Here is a 16,861-nt window from a genome sequence, read left to right as displayed (position 1 = left end):
TCCAACGTGCATTACTTTACATTTATCCACATTAAATTTCATTTGCCATTTTGTTGCCCAATCACTTAGTTTTGTGAGATCTTTTTGAAGTTCTTCACAATCTGCTTTGGTCTTAACTATCTTAAGTAGTTTAGTATCATCTGCAAACTTTGCCACCTCACTGTTTACCCCTTTCTCCAGATCATTTATAAATAAATTGAATAGGATTGGTCTGAGGACTGAGCCTTGGGGAACACCACTAGTTACCCCTCTCCATTCTGAGAATTTACCATTAATTCCTACCCTTTGTTCCCTGTCCTTTAACCAGTTCTCAATCCATGAAAGGGCCTTCCCTTTTATCCCATGACAGCTTAATTTACGTAAGAGCCTTTGGTGAGGGAGCTTGTCAAAGGCTTTCTGGAAATCTAAGTACACTATGTCCACCGGATCCCCCTTGTCCACATGTTTGTTGACCCCTTCAAAGAACTCTAATAGATTAGTAAGACACGATTTCCCTTTACAGAAACCATGTTGACTATTGCTCAACAGTTGATGTTTTTCTATGTGTCTGACAATTTTATTCTTTACTATTGTTTCAACTAATTTGCCCGGTACCGACGTTAGACTTACCGGTCTGTAATTGCCGGGATCACCCCTAGAGCCCTTTTTAAATATTGGCGTTACATTAGCTAACTTCCAGTCACTGGGTATCGAAGCCGATTTAAAGGACAGGTTACAAACCTTAGTTAATAGTTCCGCAACTTCACATTTGAGTTCTTTCAGAACTCTTGGGTGAATGCCATCTGGTCCCGGTGACTTGTTAATGTTGAGTTTATCAATTAATTCCAAAACCTCCTCTAGTGACACTTCAATCTGTGACAATTCCTCAGATTTGTCACCTACAAAAGCCAGCTCAGGTTTGGGAATCTCCCTAACATCCTCAGCCGTGAAGACTGAAGCAAAGAATCCATTTAGTTTCTCCGCAATGACTTTATCATCTTTAAGCGCTCCTTTTGTATTTTGATCATCAAGGGGCCCCACTGGTTGTTTAGCAGGCTTCCTGCTTCTGATGTACTTAAAAAACATTTTGTTATTACCTTTAAAGTTTTTGGCTAGCCGTTCTTCAAACTCCTCTTTGGCTTTTCTTATTACACGCTTGCACTTAAGTTGGCAGTGTTTGTGCTCCTTTCTATTTGCCTCACTAGGATTTGACTTCCACTTTTTAAAGGAAGTCTTTTTATCTCTCACTGCTTCTTTTACATGGTTGTTAAGCCACAGTGGCTCTTTTTTAGTTCTTTTACTGTTTTTCTTAATTTGGGGTATACATTGAAGTTGGGCCTCTATTATGGTGTCTTTAAAAAGGGCCCATGCAACTTGCAGGGATTTCACTTTAGTCACTGTACCTTTTAACTTTTGTCTAACTAACCCCCTCATTTTTGTATAGTTCCCCCTTTTGAAATTAAATGCCACAGTGTTGGGCAGTTGAGGTGTTCTTCCCACCACAGGGATGTTGAATGCTATGGTATTATGGTCACTATTTCCAAGCGGTCCTGCTATAATTACCTCTTGGACCAGCTCCTGCGCTCCACTCAGGATTAAATCTAGAGTTGCCTCTCCCCTTGTGGGTTCCCGTACCAACTGCTCCATGAAGCAGTCATTTAAAGTATCGAGAAATTTTATCTCTGCATTTCGTCCTGAAGTGAAATGTTCCCAGTCAATATGGGGATAATTGAAATCCCCCACTATTATTGGGTTCTTAATTTTGATAGCCTCTCTAATCTCCCTTAGCATTTCATCATCACTATTACTGTCCTGGTCAGGTGGTCGATAATAGATCCCTAATGTTATATTTTTACTAGAGCATGAAATTTCTATCCATAGAGATTCTATGGAACATGTGGATTCGCTTAAGATTTTTACTTCATTTGAATCTACACTTTCTTTCACATATAGTGCCACTCCTCCCCCTGCACGACCTGTTCTGTCCTTCCGATATATTTTGTACCCCGGAATGATTGTGTCCCATTGATTGTTCTCAGTCCACCAGGTTTCTGTGATGCCTATTATATCTATATCCTCCTTTATCACAAGGCATTCCAGTTCACCCATCTTATTATTTAGACTTCTGGCATTTATGTACAAGCACTTTAAAAACTTGTCCCTGTTTATTAGCCTGCCCTTTTCTGATGTGCCAGATTCTTTTTTATGTGACTGTTTATCATCTGATCCGGCCCTTACATTATACTTTTCAGTCCTCTGCTCCTGACTATAACCTGACTATCATCAGACTCTCCCCTAAGAAAAGTCTGTGTCCGATCCACACGCTCCTCTGCAGCAGTCGGCTTTCCCCCATCTCCTAGTTTAAAAACTGCTCTACAACCTTTTTAATGTTTAGTGCCAGCAGTCTGGTTCCACTTTGGTTTAGGTGGAGCCCATCTCTCCTGTATAGGCTCCTCCCATCCCAGAAGTTACCCCAGTTCCTAATGAACATGAACCCCTCCTCTCTACACCATCGTCTCATCCACGCATTGAGACTCTGAAGCTCCGCCTGCCTACCTGGCCCTGCGCGTGGAACTGGGAGCATTTCTGAGAATGCCACCATAGAGGTCCTGGATTTCAGTCTCTTCCCTAGCAGCCTAAATTTGGCTTCCAGGACATCTCTCCTACCCTTCCCTATGTCATTGGTACCTACATGTACCACGACCACCGGCTCCTCCCCAGCACTACACATACGTCTATCTAGATGCCTCGAGAGATCCGCAACCTTCGCACCAGGCAGGCAAGTCACCATACGGTTCTCCCGGTCATCACAGACCCAGCTATCTATGTTTCTAATAATCGAATCTCCCATTACTAACACCTGCCTTTTCCTAGAAACTGGAGTTCCCTCCCCTGGAGAGGCAACCTCAGTGCGAGAGGCAACCCCAGTACCATCTGGAAGGAGGGTCCCAACGACGGGAAGGTTTCCCTCTGCTCCCATTGACTGCTCTACTTCCCTGGGCCGTTCTTCCTCCTCAACAGCACAGGAGCTGTCTGAGCGGAGGTGGGACAATTCTACAGTGTCCCGGAAAGCCTCATCAACATACCTCTCTGCCTCCCTTAGCTCCTCCAGTTCCGCCACCCTGGCCTCCAAAGTCCGTACATGGTCTCTGAGGGCCAGGAGCTCCTTGCACCGACTGCACACATATGCCACCCGCCCACAGGGCAGGTAATCATACATGCAACACTCAGTGCAATAAACTGGATAGCCCCCACTCTGCTGCTGGGCTTCTGCCTGCATTGTCTCCTAGTTAATGGAAGGGTGGTTTACAGGAAGGAGTTTTGGAATGTGGTTCGGTTTACAGGTTTTAGGTGGGGGACTACAGGAAAGGGGGACTCCCACTCCCTTCCCACTCCCCTTCTAAACTCCCTTGTGAAACTCCCTGTTAGCAGCCCCTGGTCGCTTGTGCGCGGCTTTATAAAGCCCTGGCCTGAGTGAATGCCCCGCCCACTGATTAAGGCTCAGCCAATTACCAGAGGCTTCGAGCTTTCAAACCTGCCTCCAACTGCCAGCCAGAGCACATGGTCCCTCAAACAACCAAACAAACAGACTGACAAACACAAGCTCAGCACACAGCAAGTAATCCCCAAACACAAACAAACACACACTACAGACAGTCACTTACCCCACAGATGCTGTATTTGCTCCTCCTTCACCTGGAGAACTCCCTTGCGAAACTCCCTGTTAGCAGCCCCTGTTCGCAAAGCTCCCTGGTCGCTTGTGCGCGGCTTTATAAAGCCCTGGCCTATAAATTCATTGTGTCCATAAATTTGTAGGATCAGGGCTTACATGATTTTATTTAAAGTTACTATATTTACAAGATTCCTGTCCTTGGAGAATAAAACACCCAAAGGGTAACTCTAAAATAAAAAAGGAATTTATAAAGAACTGCAGTGCATAAGCATAGCTACTCGATGGAGCTTCTTTCCTCATCTTCATGAAATCTTAGTGCCAATGGATTTAGATTTCCCTGGATTTCCTTGGCAGTTTCTGCTCCCAGAATCTGTTGGGGGGGCGGGGGGGAAGGAGCGCTTTCAGATTATGAAAGGAGAAGCCACCTAAATTCAGCATTCATTTAAATCGGTAATTATGCTGGATTGAGGGGGAGATGATGCCAAGAATGGTCATCTCCCCGCTTCCTGGATCAACCAGGTTTCTGTCCCCTCTGCAGCCCTTACTTTGCAGGAGTATCTTTACTTTTAAAATGAAAAAGTGCATAGTTAAAAAGGGGAAAAAATCTTGAAATATTTTATAATATAACGTTTATTCTCATTACAAGATCCAGTTATACCAAAAAAAAAAAAAAAGAAGAAGGTCTATAGAAAGACATATGCAGATATCTTAAAAGAACAACATTTAATTCATTACAGTCATGTGGAAATAAAAACAATTGGACAAATGGAAAAGTGAAGTTTGAAGTATAAAAACACATATCTTTTTTTTAAAAAGAAGGAAATTGATGGAAGATCACCATTTCCATATATATAGTCACCCAACAAACTAAGTCACTTTGATTAAAATAAACTATCAGCAGCATTCCCACTAAACAAGACATTGAACCTGCACTTAAAAGAGTTGATGTTGGTCTCATAACTTCCCCTTATTTGTTTTGTTTATTTGGATACCACAAATTGTTTTCAATAAATTCCAGCAGCATACATCAATATTAAAGCAGAAACCTCATTTATGACAAAAATAACCTTTATAAAGCTTAAACCCAGAAAATAAAATGACACTTTATAGTTAATATAGGCACTACATCACAAGTTGTGCCTCTCAAAGCATGGGAAATATTAATGTAGCACCATACAAAACATTCTGTGTTGTCCCTGTTTTAATATTGTCAAAAAAACAAGGCAATGCACTTAAATAGTTAACTTATCTTTTCCATGGTTTGCATTACATAGCTAATTTTACAGCAAGTAAAAACAGCACTGAAAAAATATGATCAGTTTTACATAGTGAATGTTGTGCTCTTATATTGCAACACAATTAGTCATAATTTAATAATATTTGTGTTGAAATAAATTTCAATATAATATCATATGCTGTCTTCCATGCAATTGTTTCTAAAACTAAATACATACTTTTGGCCAGCTTCACCCAATGTTCTCAAGTTCTATCCCTGAGAAATTGGTTATTCAGGTTAAACAATGAATTACTGAGGAAGGATTGCAATACAAATGTTTTACAAGTATAGACTGTGTAAACAAGTAAGGTAGCCAGGAACTTCAAACTTTTTCTGGAAGCATCCTCCAGTCTGAGAAATCCTTGGTAGGATGTTTCACCTGCAAAGTATCAGGCTTAGGAAACTGGACATGCCATAACAGAATATTGGTAGCTGTCTCAGATCTCAGACATCTCTTACAACAAATCAGCTAGAGGAAGTTATTAAATGGGTTGTTCTGCACATAGGAAAATTCTTTGGGCTTGTCTCCACTTTCCAGTGGATTGACGCTGCGGCGATTGAGCCACCGGGGGTCGATTTAGCGGGTCTAGTGAAGACCCGCTAAATTGACCACAGATCGCTCTCCCGTAATGAGAAGAGTAAGGGGAGTTGACAGGAGAGCATCTCCCGTCGACATAGCCTAGTGTGGACCCTGTGATAAGTAGATCTAAGCTACCGCGACTTGAGTTACGCTGCTAACATAACTCAAATTGCAGCGCATAGATCAACTTTCCCCCGTAGTGTAGACATGCCCTTTCTGTATGGTAATAAAATGCAACCAGAGTAGGGCCAAGTTCAGTCTTCCAAAGCCTTGCTCTAAGCACATAGGACCTGATTTTGATCTCACACTGATGTAAATCAGGAATAACTCCACTGATGTCAATGGCCCTATGCCAGTATATATTGGGTCTGGCCCAATCTAGTTACAGGTGTGAAACTAATGCAAACGAAATTAGAATCATAGGAAGGGGCAGATTTTGTTCTCAGTTGCACAGTAAATCAGGAGTAACTACTGAAGTTGACTCTGGCTGCACTGAGATCAGAACTGGGAGGCCCATAAACTCTACCTGTATGTATTAACTTTTCTAATAGACTCTTGCAATAAATCATCTAGTTTTGCTGCCTATCCTTTCTGCTGAAGAATCCCATTTATATTCCCCCTCCTTCCCCATTTTTTGTTGTTTTGTTTGTTTTACTTCAGTGCTGTTTGGTATCAGAATATATTTAAGTATCTCATTTATCATTTATCTTATGAGCTGAGAATGGATAATTTGTTCTGCAATCAAAACATCAAAAAGAGTTCCTTGGACTGGAGAGTGCTTTCAGAAAAATATAATAAATTTTCATTTTTATATCACAGAAACATTCTTTTAAATATATTAAATTATGTGTGGCCTTGAATTATTATTAGTATTGTAGTGACACACGTGTGTACCTGGATGAGAAATGTAACCATTTTCTTGTGCTCAACAACACATTTCTGATCAGCTGGAATATAGAGTAGGAAAGTATTCATGTGAGGCCTGATTCTTTTCTCACACTTGTGTAAATCAGCAGTAACTGCATTGCAGTCAATAGTTTCATCAGTGTAAAACTGTTGTACGAGTTAAGAATCAGAACTAATGTTTCAACCACTGACTAAATATAATAATAGTGATATTGCATCTGGAAAGCTCTTAACATCTGTATTTGTTAAAGAGAGAGTTCTAAAGCCAAGAATCGTAAGTGTGACAGTAAACTTGCTTTTACAAGCACTAATTATTTAATATCAGCACTTTGCAGCTCATTCATTATTCACTGTGATACTCTTCAATGCAGTTGGTCTTATAAGAATAACAGTTTTATACTGCTATATAACAGAGACATGAACCTAATACATACTTTTCAAAACATTCCATAAATTGAACTATACTTTTGTGTTATCAATGGGTTGGTGTTTTGATTGTTTCTTTTGAATACAAGGTTGGATGAGTAAAACGATTATTCCTACCATGTAAAGCAAACCGCAAATGTAAAAAGAAAAATCATATTTTTGTGTGATGTCATAGATCCAACCTGCAAAACAAGGACAAGATAGTTTTCAGTAGAGAGCATATCAGAGAAACATAAAACAGGAATGTTAAAAAAACTCTGCATATTTATCTCATGAATGCATCCTATTATGTGACACTTCATTCAAGTCAAAAAATTTTCTGGGAAAAAAAAAGTGGAAATTGTCTCCATCGCTAGACAATAAAAATTGAAATGAACTAACAAAAATCAGTGGTTTATTCAGTCCTGTGCAGAAAGCCAACCCATGGCCTATGCATCACTTATATCCCATTTAAATCCTCAACATTGGGGTTTCAGATATGCACAGGCCTTTTGATGGTCCTCTCCATAAGGGAGAAATACATTTGAAGTGAGATATAGGAAGTTAGGACTTTCAAAACATTTTGGGAAGCTTAAGGCAGAATCTTTGGGATCCTGGGCCAGAAAACACGAGTGACACAGAGGGATGCAGCACAAGGTTGAATGGGAGTTTGGACTGGGCTACCTACTTACCAGAAAGAGCCAGGACTCAGGTGTGGGTGAAAACAAGGGTCCATCTTAGAAGTCTGGCAGGAAGATTCCAAGTGGAGCAGCCTATGTTTATAGATTCTTTCTACAAACAAAGGCCCCTCCACTTGGAATCTTCCTGCCTTTATCCAGTCTTGTTTTTGCCAATGTTTTTACATAACTAGAAAAATGTAATCAAATTACTACTAATAATAATAACTGTATCCAGCCTCCTTTCTTGGAATAAAGAATAGCAAACTGTGAAAAGATCAGTTTTGTCAATGAATGCGTTAACTGTAAGTAAACTTAAAAACATGTTGTTGTACTACAGAGGCACTGGGGAACACCCTGATCCTCAGCTGGTGTAAATCAGCATAGTTTCATTGACTTCAGTGGAGCTACACTGATTTACATTGCAAGGATCTGGCTCAACTGATATTTAGTATTTAATTTAATATTTAACATTTACAAAGCACTTTACAGGCTTGATTTTCCACTATTTTGCACCTGGTATAGTCATTTACACCTGTGGAAAATCGATGTAAAATGCTGCTAAATCAGAATGACTGTTTTACATTCACATTTGCAAAGGTATAAATGGTTATACAAGGTACAAGGCAGTGGAGAATCAGGCCATATATTGAAAGATCAGTATTACTATCCCAGTTTACAAATGGGAAACTTACATAGTAAGTAATTACCCCAAGCCATACAGTGAGTGAGTTGCACAGGTGGTATTAGACTTTAGGAGCTCCTATTCAATCTGCTATACCATCCTAACTATGTAAATAGTAAATGGAGATGTTTTCAGTCCTCCATCCAAGCTCTAGAACAAGTCACAGATAGTGAATGACTCACAAATTCAAAATTCCCATAGACTAAATTAGTCCTAGGCTCCCATAAGTCTCTGGATGTGTGATACATGTATCTGAAGACCCTACACTGCTCATTTGCTAAAGTCTGTAACTCAGACCTTCTGTTTTATTCAGATTTCTTTCATGTATGATTTTGATCCTTGTTTGGTACATAAATCCCAATAGCAAAGCTAGATCACCAAATTCTGAATGCTTCTGTTTCTCCAATCTTCATCAACTCCAGCCCAGACAACAAATATAAATCCTATACCAGCAGCTAGAGAAAGGAATAAAGCAAATTGCTTCTAACGTCCCTCTGAGTACAAAGGGGGCTGACTTGGCTAACCCTATTTAATTGTTCTTCTTTCTCTGACCCATATTGTCCCTGCCACTTCTGCATGTTGTTTTTTTTTAAAATTCTGATTATAATAAAGAAAAAGTGAAGGAAATAATTTTAAATAGAAAAAATCTCTTCTGTCAGGACTGCTAACTCAGTAGTCCAGAAAATGTCCCTGGGTGAAATTCACCTCTGTGCAAAGGGAAGCATGAAGGTTTAACTTACACATAGGACTCATGCTAGCACTGTTCACAGGGTGAATTTTACCCAGTTTATTTTATTTAACCCAGCTACGGTATATGTAGGTGATGGAGTTGGTACTAAATACAGAGGGCCAACATAGGCACTTGAATACATGTATAAAATTCCCGGTGAAGTAAATAGGCCCAATCCGACAGTCATTGCATAGATGGAACTCCCTCTGAAGTTTATGGGAGTTTTGTCTTAACAAGGACCATAGAATTCATTCTAATTGGTGTTGCATATGATTGGTTGAAGATACAATTGAGCCCAAGTCATGAAGAGCCCAATCCTGCAGTCTTCAGTCATATAAAATTCCCAATTAGCTCAATGAGAATTAATTAATTATGGCGTAAACACGCATGTAAGTTGTCAGAATGTGTGACCCTTTTACCTGGGCTGCTGTAACTTTTACAATCTCTTTTAAATATGACTTCACAAATTTGCCTTATGTATAACTGCATAGGTATCTCCTCTTCTCCCCTTTTGGTTTGCTCTGTTCACTGCTGACACCCTTCTTCCTCTATTTCGCAGCTTGGAATTATGCCCAGCATATTGCACAATTAAGAGGTTAACTTTGTTCATGAGGGAAAAAACAGCTGAATTAACAAAGCATAAAATGTACTGGGACAAAGAGAAAAAGTACAGTCCACCATCTTCTCTATTTTCCAAGGGAGAGAGTATTGTCTACTAATTAAAGAAGAGTCCTGGGTCCTATTCCCAGTTGTGCCACTGACTCATTGTGTGATCTTGTGCATTCAATAAATTCTTCTGTGGCTTAGTTTACCCAAATGTAAAATGGGTAAAAAATACTTACCCAAATCACTGGGTAGCTGTGATAACTAATTAATATTTGTAAAACATAGTCAAATCTTCTGATGAAATACTCTATATAACATGCAAAGTACTGTCACTGTTCCCACAGGAAGATACTGTTTCTGTGGAATAGTATGAGACAATTTTTCAAGAATAAGACTCTTGATCTGTACATTATTTAGACCAAATGTTGGAAATAATATCATTTCCCGCCTTGAAGAAAATAACTTTATGTAATATATGTCGCATTTAATACTAGTTACACAATAAATGTTTATGTAATGAAACTACTCTCTGGTATTGAATGCAAACATTTAATTTTGGTTAATTATATCATAAGACTATTGAAAAGAAAAAAAAAATAAAGTAAATTGAAAACATTACACTACTCAAGTCTTATGTTCTTGAGTGAGTCAATCATGGGGCCAGGTTAATAAAAGTTGATGCAAGGAATCATCCATTACCCAGGGCTGGCTCTTGGTTTTTTCCCCGCTCCTAGCAAAAAATAAAAAAAAAAACAAATTCCAAGAGCACAAAAAAAAAGGTGGCCGGAATGCTGCCCCTGAAATTGTGCTGCCCTAAGCACGTGCTTGGTTTGCTGGTGCCTAGAGCCGGTCCTGCCATTACCCCTTCCTGCTACCTACTACCAATGGCAATTGAACTTGTGGGTGTTAAATGCTTGTGGTTAGGATACAAATTACAAATGTGTGACAGCAAGGCATGTATCTATGCCATACCAAGAGTCTAGACCATTATGATAGCAGAGGTAACTTAACTAGGGTGACCAGACATCCCGATAAAATCGGGACTGTCCCAATTTTTAGGCGTTTGTCCTGCGTCCCGATCGATGTTTGGTTGGGATGCAATTTGTCCCGATATTTCGCACTCCTGTTTTTTTTGTTTTGTTTTGTTCCACCAGCAGGACTCTGCCTTTTTTTTTTCCCATCTGCCGGCGGGACTCCGGGACTACGCGCTTTTTTTTTTTTCTCCACCGGCGGGACTTCCCCCCCCCACATGTGTCCTGATATTTTCTTCATCCCATCTGGTCACCCTAAACTTAACCAATCACCACCCGTACGCTATAGCTAATTTGCATGCAACAATTTTATTGGTTGTATGAGCAGTTGGCCTAGATGGTGGATTATTTGGCCCAGCTGACATACCCCATGAGAGCCCAACCATTCAGCAACCAGTTTAAGCTTAAGAGAGATGTTAGGGGAAATCAGTGTGCGGCAAGCTCTTGTTAAGCAATGGCCTGTACTAAAGAGCCTAACAAAAGAGTAGAGTATGGGATTTGCCTGGTTTTTGTTTGTTTGTTTTAATTTGTTTCCCTCTGTTACTGTTAATAAACTGGGATTTGGGCTTGTATTCCTTGAGATTCTGGAAGTTTTAGGGTTGGAGCTGTGGGCTCCAGGTGACCCTGTGTAACTCCCTCAAGTCTTCTACCGGGGGAAGCTTTAGTTTGTGGCCAGAGCTCATAGGAATGCTGCTAACAGATACTTCTGAACAGATGCACTGAATCAATACATAGGATTTGTACTGTTAGGTTAGATCAATTTTCCATCTGCTCCATATCCTCTCCCAGACAGTGGCCAGAATTAGATGCTTCTGAGGAAACCCCATAAAGGACAATTATGGAACAACTGCCAGTGCAGCTCTGACCATACAAATTTGTGGCTAGCACCACCCTGCATTGGGGATATGCTGGCTCCTATGGAACATGGGCCTCTAGAATAGGAGAAATTGAGTTTAAATTATTAAAATTCTGCCCAGGAGCAACACAAGCAAGTCTTCTGGCAGACATGTTCCAATGAGAAATGGCTTTAAATGCTGCAGTTTTACTGAAAAGAGATATTTTAGAAAACATAGAAGAACTTGTTCTGCATATCTTCACATCCTGGTGTTCTGAGCTCAAGTAATAAATAACAATATTACTTAACAATATTAAGATTGTGGTAGATCACCTAAAAACTTGGAATGAAATATGTTTTCTATATTGAACAATCTCTAAAAATAGCTTCACTCTCTCCACTGAAAGTTTAGAATGAAGCAGGGCTCAAATTTGCAGATGCTAACCAATGCTGGCCCCAAAATTATATACCTGCCACAATCTGCATCTATCAGGTCTGAGCTAAAATAACATGGGAACTTAAAGCCAGCTGTTGCATCACTTACTCTTAGCTATTGCCTCACTATTTCCTCTTTGGAATTCTTGACACCACATCTGTGCCAGGCAGGTTAAGTCAGGACACTGTTCCAACTGCTGTTTGTACAAGCACATTTCAATGAGCTGTCCACATTTCTTGTTCAAGGAAAACAAAGTTTTTAAGAACCCACATAGAGATAAAGTCCTTCTAAGATCTTTCTCAAGAAGTATGAGTTTAGCATGGTGACAACCCATACATCAACCTCAATTCCTTGACTGATGCAATTCAATTCTGCATTCAGATTGTTTCAAAAGCTTTGAAACACAAAATAAACTCCTGTTACCATGTTATCCACATTGGTTCATAATATAAAAGCAGAAGGGCTAGCTGTTTTAGAGCAATCACTGTATCTTTTTTTTTTTTTAATTAAAGGCCAAATTCTCCCCTGAGACATGGGCATGTTAACTCTTACTGGGATCAATTCTGGCTGACAGGGTTTGGGAGAATGCACAGTAGAGTTGTAGTTTTGCTACCCTTTGAAAGGATTCAGCATGTGCTCTCGTCTACATCATTCCAGCATGGCTGACAGGTACAGAGAAAGAGAGAGGGACTATAGCTCTCCCAATACTGGTGGTGGCTCTAGCCCAGCTCAGTGACCATGCTATCCCCGACTGAAGATGACCCATTGCACCTGATTGCTTTCTTCTGACTCATGCACCCAAAAAAGACAGTCACAGTCTGGGCCAAGGTATTATTTTTAAGGAGTATTTTTGACATCTGCCTCCACATTCCTTTGTAATGGATAACTTACAATGAAGGGGCTTGATTCCCTCCAAGTTCATTTGAGGAGAGCTGTAGCAATGCCTGCAACTTCACTTCTCCCAGGGGCGAGGGAGGAGCATGCAGAACAGTCCCAATATTGGACAGTGTTGTCTGATAATCAGGCAAAGCCAAGGCAGTTGTTGATGAGCCTATGCTGCTGGAGCACAAACACAATTTAAATCTACCTGGTGGACCCACCATAGAAGGTGATGGTACAAACCAGTCTGTGCTCCCCCACGATGAAATCTCCCTCCCTTGATGCACAGTGGCAACCCCTACTACAGCAGATTTCTCATCTGGAAATATGCACACGGCAGGTGTAAACTCTGATACACAAAACACAGAAGTAAATATGTTAACCCTTTCTATGCTAGAAAATGTGTATATACAATTATATTAAACAATGTACCATAAAAATGACAGTTTGTAACAGAGCTCGAATGACTTGCAAGGATGGAGTTTGTACTGAGGGTGGGGAATGTATTCTGTAAACACATACATGTAAAATGGGACATTAATCAGAGCGGGAGCTGCTGTAATTTTGTTATCCGCATTATTATAATATCACAAGTATATAATAATTCAGATATAGTCACAGATGCATATGTTGATTTGAAACTTGAACTATTTACCTGCAAACGGTGGTCCTAGCAGTGCAGATATCCCATTGGCACAAATGATGATGCCGTAAGCATTTGCAAGGTGCTCTATCCCCACTAAATCTTCAGTCACAACAGGCATTAGAGAAAAATACCCACTGGAAAATCCTATTAGGGCACAAACCATTGCCAGGCCAATATATGTATGCATTAATGGCAAAATAAGAATACAGATGACAAGAGTGAAGTTAGCTATCAGGAAGACATTCCAAGTACTGATGCAGGGTAAATCAGAGATGATTCCAAGGATCACCTTACCAAATATATGAACTATAGCTATAATCGAGGTCAAAGGAAACACATCATTCTGTGTGGATAAATTATACTGTTTGACAATTTCTGGAAGATGAATAAAAGGAATAACAAAGCTGCTGTACGCAAACAATGCCCAAAACACAAAGGCCACAAATACTCTATTGGTAAAAAGTGATGCAGCCCCAAAGTAGCTGGAGTACCATGTTCCAAACCCATCCTTGATTGTAACAGTCAGCTGGCTCACTCTCTTAAGAATGCAAAGAGCATACAAATTCTTTCCATGTCTGCTTTTACCTTTGCACTCCATTGTCCCATTATCAAGCACTTCGACATTAGCTGGCCCTTCTTTTTCCTCTTGCTCTTCATGTACTACCCCATTCGATTTTATGGGCTTTGCAGAGTGGAACAGAGCTTTTGCATGATAATCTTCACTATTGTTTCTCTCAACACCCTTTTCATTGGCATCCTTCTTGGAAGAAAGCGGCCTCATGAGTGCTCCGCAAACACACAGGTTCAGAGACACAGCACCCTGGATGAACATTGCATTCCTCCATCCAAATTCCTTACATAGATACTTCAGTAAAACAGTCATTAGAAATGTTCCAAACCCTGTTCCAGTGGTACTAAGTCCCTGAGCTAGTGCTCTTCTCTTCTGAAAATACCGTCCTACCATGACCACTGCAGGAAGGTAAACCATGCCACTCCCAACACCTGTGAAAATAAAAACATCACATGCTACTCTACTGAAATCATCCAGATTTAGCAAGGTATACAGCAGAGATGCCCAAACTCTGCAGCAGCGAGAGCCACATTAGCAACATACCAGTAATACAAGGGCTATGCCTACTTTCTATATAAATATAATAAATAAATACTTTGCATTTATCATTTCCTTCAATCCAATATTCATAGTACTTTCCAAACACAAATTAATTAATCCCTGAAAAGTAGGTATTGTCCCATTTTACATATAGAAAAACCAAGCCATATTGAGGCTAATGGCTGTAGATATTTTCAGAGGTGTTGGGCAGTCATGTATCAATATGACATCATCAGGAGCTGTGCGCGCTCAGCACTTCTGAAAATCAGGTCCCAAGTAACTTGCCCAAGGTTATGTAGCAAGTCAGTGGTAGATGTGGGAATAAATGTACATAGATTTTAATTTTTAATTGTATATGCACACAGCCATAATATTTGCTTATACCTGTATCTTATTTGACAGAAAATAGAAATTACTTGCTTTTTAAGTTAACTGCAGCTAGTCAGTTTTTCCTCACTTTGCAACTGCAGGGTGTGTGTGTGTGGGGGGGGGTGACTGTAGGACACATTTTATAACTCCATGGGCTGCTTTTGATACATGATCCAAAGCCCATTGCAACACTGCATGCAACACAGTATACATAGGTGTAATCATAGGAGATGGCAGAGGGGAACATCTCCCCTTCACTTTCAGGCTGTGAGGGAGGGGGCTGACAATGCCATTCCCTTTGTCCCCTCTCTGCCCCCTGATTTTTGTTGGCTGCGTAGGGGAGAAGACAGAGAGGAGAAGCTAAGAATAAAAGGTATTACCACATCAGCTAATAGATAGGGCTTGAGGCAGCGTGGCAGCTGTAATAGTACCCTCCTGCCAACAGAGGGCTCTCTGTCCCCCCTTCTCCCATTGCTGGACAGGCATGGCAGGATCCTTATATGGGCCCTTCCCCTCCACCTATGAGGGACTGAGGAGCTGAATGGGTGTGGCTCCCTCTATTCCCCTCCCTTAGGCCAAAACCAGGGGGTTCTGGGGCCAGGACAAAGGGGGGACAGCAGTTGGGGTGCACAGGCACTGGAGAGGACATAGGGGAAACCAAGAGGGATATTTTGGGAAAGGGACAAGAAGCTGTAAGGATGTGGAGGAGGTGAAAGAGCCGGGGGCGAGAGGCAGTTTGGGGAAGAGAGAATAAGGGGCTTTGAGTTGAGAGGGTTAGAATGAGTCTGGAGAGAAAGATGGGAGAGACGGGGGAGATTCATGGAGATGAGCCTGGGAGTTGAGGAGAAGACATTCTAGGAGTTTGTTGGAAATGGGGGGGGGGGGTTGTAGGAAGACCGTACATCAAGAGGAGTTGGCAAGAGAAAAAAAATAAACTGATGGCGTTAGCACAATGGTTCTCAAACTTTTATACTGGTGACCCCTTTCACATTGAAAGCCTCAGAGTGTGACCCCTTCTTATAAATTAAAAACACTTTTTATATATTGAACACCATTATAAATGCTGGAGGCAAAGCGGGGCTTGGGGTGGAGGCTGACAGTTTGCAACCCCCCATGTAAGAACCTTGTGACCCCCTGAGGGGTCCCAACCCCCAGTTTGAGAACCCCAGCGTTGGCAGGAGGGTGGGCATGCAATGAGCCACCTGAACACTACAGCGCAGGATGGGAGCCAGTCAAAAACTGCACCGCTGGTAGGAGGCCAAGGTAAGTGTGTGCTGGGGGCCTTTTTTAAGGGCAATGGAGAGAAAACAACAAGTGTGGGAACCTTTTTTGGTGTTGCAGTGAAGGGAGGTCTCATGGCATTGCAGGGGAATATCCCTGACATCTCCCTGATCCCAATTTTGTACCAGAATTACTCCACTGATAGTGTCCCAGTTCTTCTCAATCTCATTTGAAACCTCCAGTCAGATTTCTCTAGAGAACACAGATACCGTTTTTATGTTAGCTATTTATTTCTACATATTACATTTTGCAGTTCGATAGTTTTGGTCTGGTTTCCTTGGACAGGATGAAAAAAAGAGAGAACTGATTCCTTTATACCTAAGGGTACTCCAGATATAAGGAAAGAGTCATACAGGCAAGGCTCCCTGCCCTGATGAGAGTTAATTATACATCAATGTTTTGATATCATTGTGATCTCTAATAGAATCAATAAAATGATACCAAGTAGAATAGAAAAGCAGAAGAAAATTCTTTACAGAAATGCTGCAGATTTTGTGGAAATTTCTTTAAAGGATTTTTTGGGGGCTGGGAACTTCATTTAGATCTCACCAGAATTTCCAAAAAGATTTCTTTCCATATTCATCACTCTTGGCTTTTTCCACACAACTTGTAGTTTCTGGTTTATCCTTTTGGGAAAGACCAAACATCAAATCTTTTTTCCACCAGTTGAGCTCAGTGAGAGCCTGAACTACACCTTGCTTCATGTTGCAAACACATCTTTCTAGAGGCATTACATCCAGAGCCTCTTCAATGGAA

The 16,861-nt window shown here is 40.7% G+C and overlaps 1 protein-coding gene across 4 annotated transcripts in view; it reads right to left on the bottom strand.

Moving 5' to 3' along the window:
• Window positions 1-4,344: 4,344 nt before the first annotated feature.
• SLC16A14 (solute carrier family 16 member 14) overlaps window positions 4,345-16,861 on the bottom strand; it is a 38,315-nt gene continuing 25,798 nt past the window's right edge. For 3 of the 4 annotated variants that reach the window (XM_039487418.1, XM_039487417.1, XM_039487419.1), the window contains 2 exons: window positions 13,354-14,346; window positions 4,345-7,022 (listed from right to left, as the gene is read on the bottom strand). In XM_039487418.1, the coding sequence (XP_039343352.1) occupies window positions 6,874-7,022; window positions 13,354-14,346 (1,142 nt within the window). In that variant the 3' untranslated portion in view covers window positions 4,345-6,873. The remainder of the gene's footprint in view (window positions 7,023-13,353; window positions 14,347-16,861) is intronic. The other variant, XM_039487420.1, reaches the window with a different exon arrangement.

This window comes from Mauremys reevesii, linkage group 9 (assembly GCF_016161935.1).
Source record: "Mauremys reevesii isolate NIE-2019 linkage group 9, ASM1616193v1, whole genome shotgun sequence".
Taxonomy (NCBI): Eukaryota; Metazoa; Chordata; order Testudines; family Geoemydidae; genus Mauremys; species Mauremys reevesii.
Note: the sequence above shows the minus strand (reverse complement) of the source record. Positions and strands in the feature narration are given on the sequence as shown.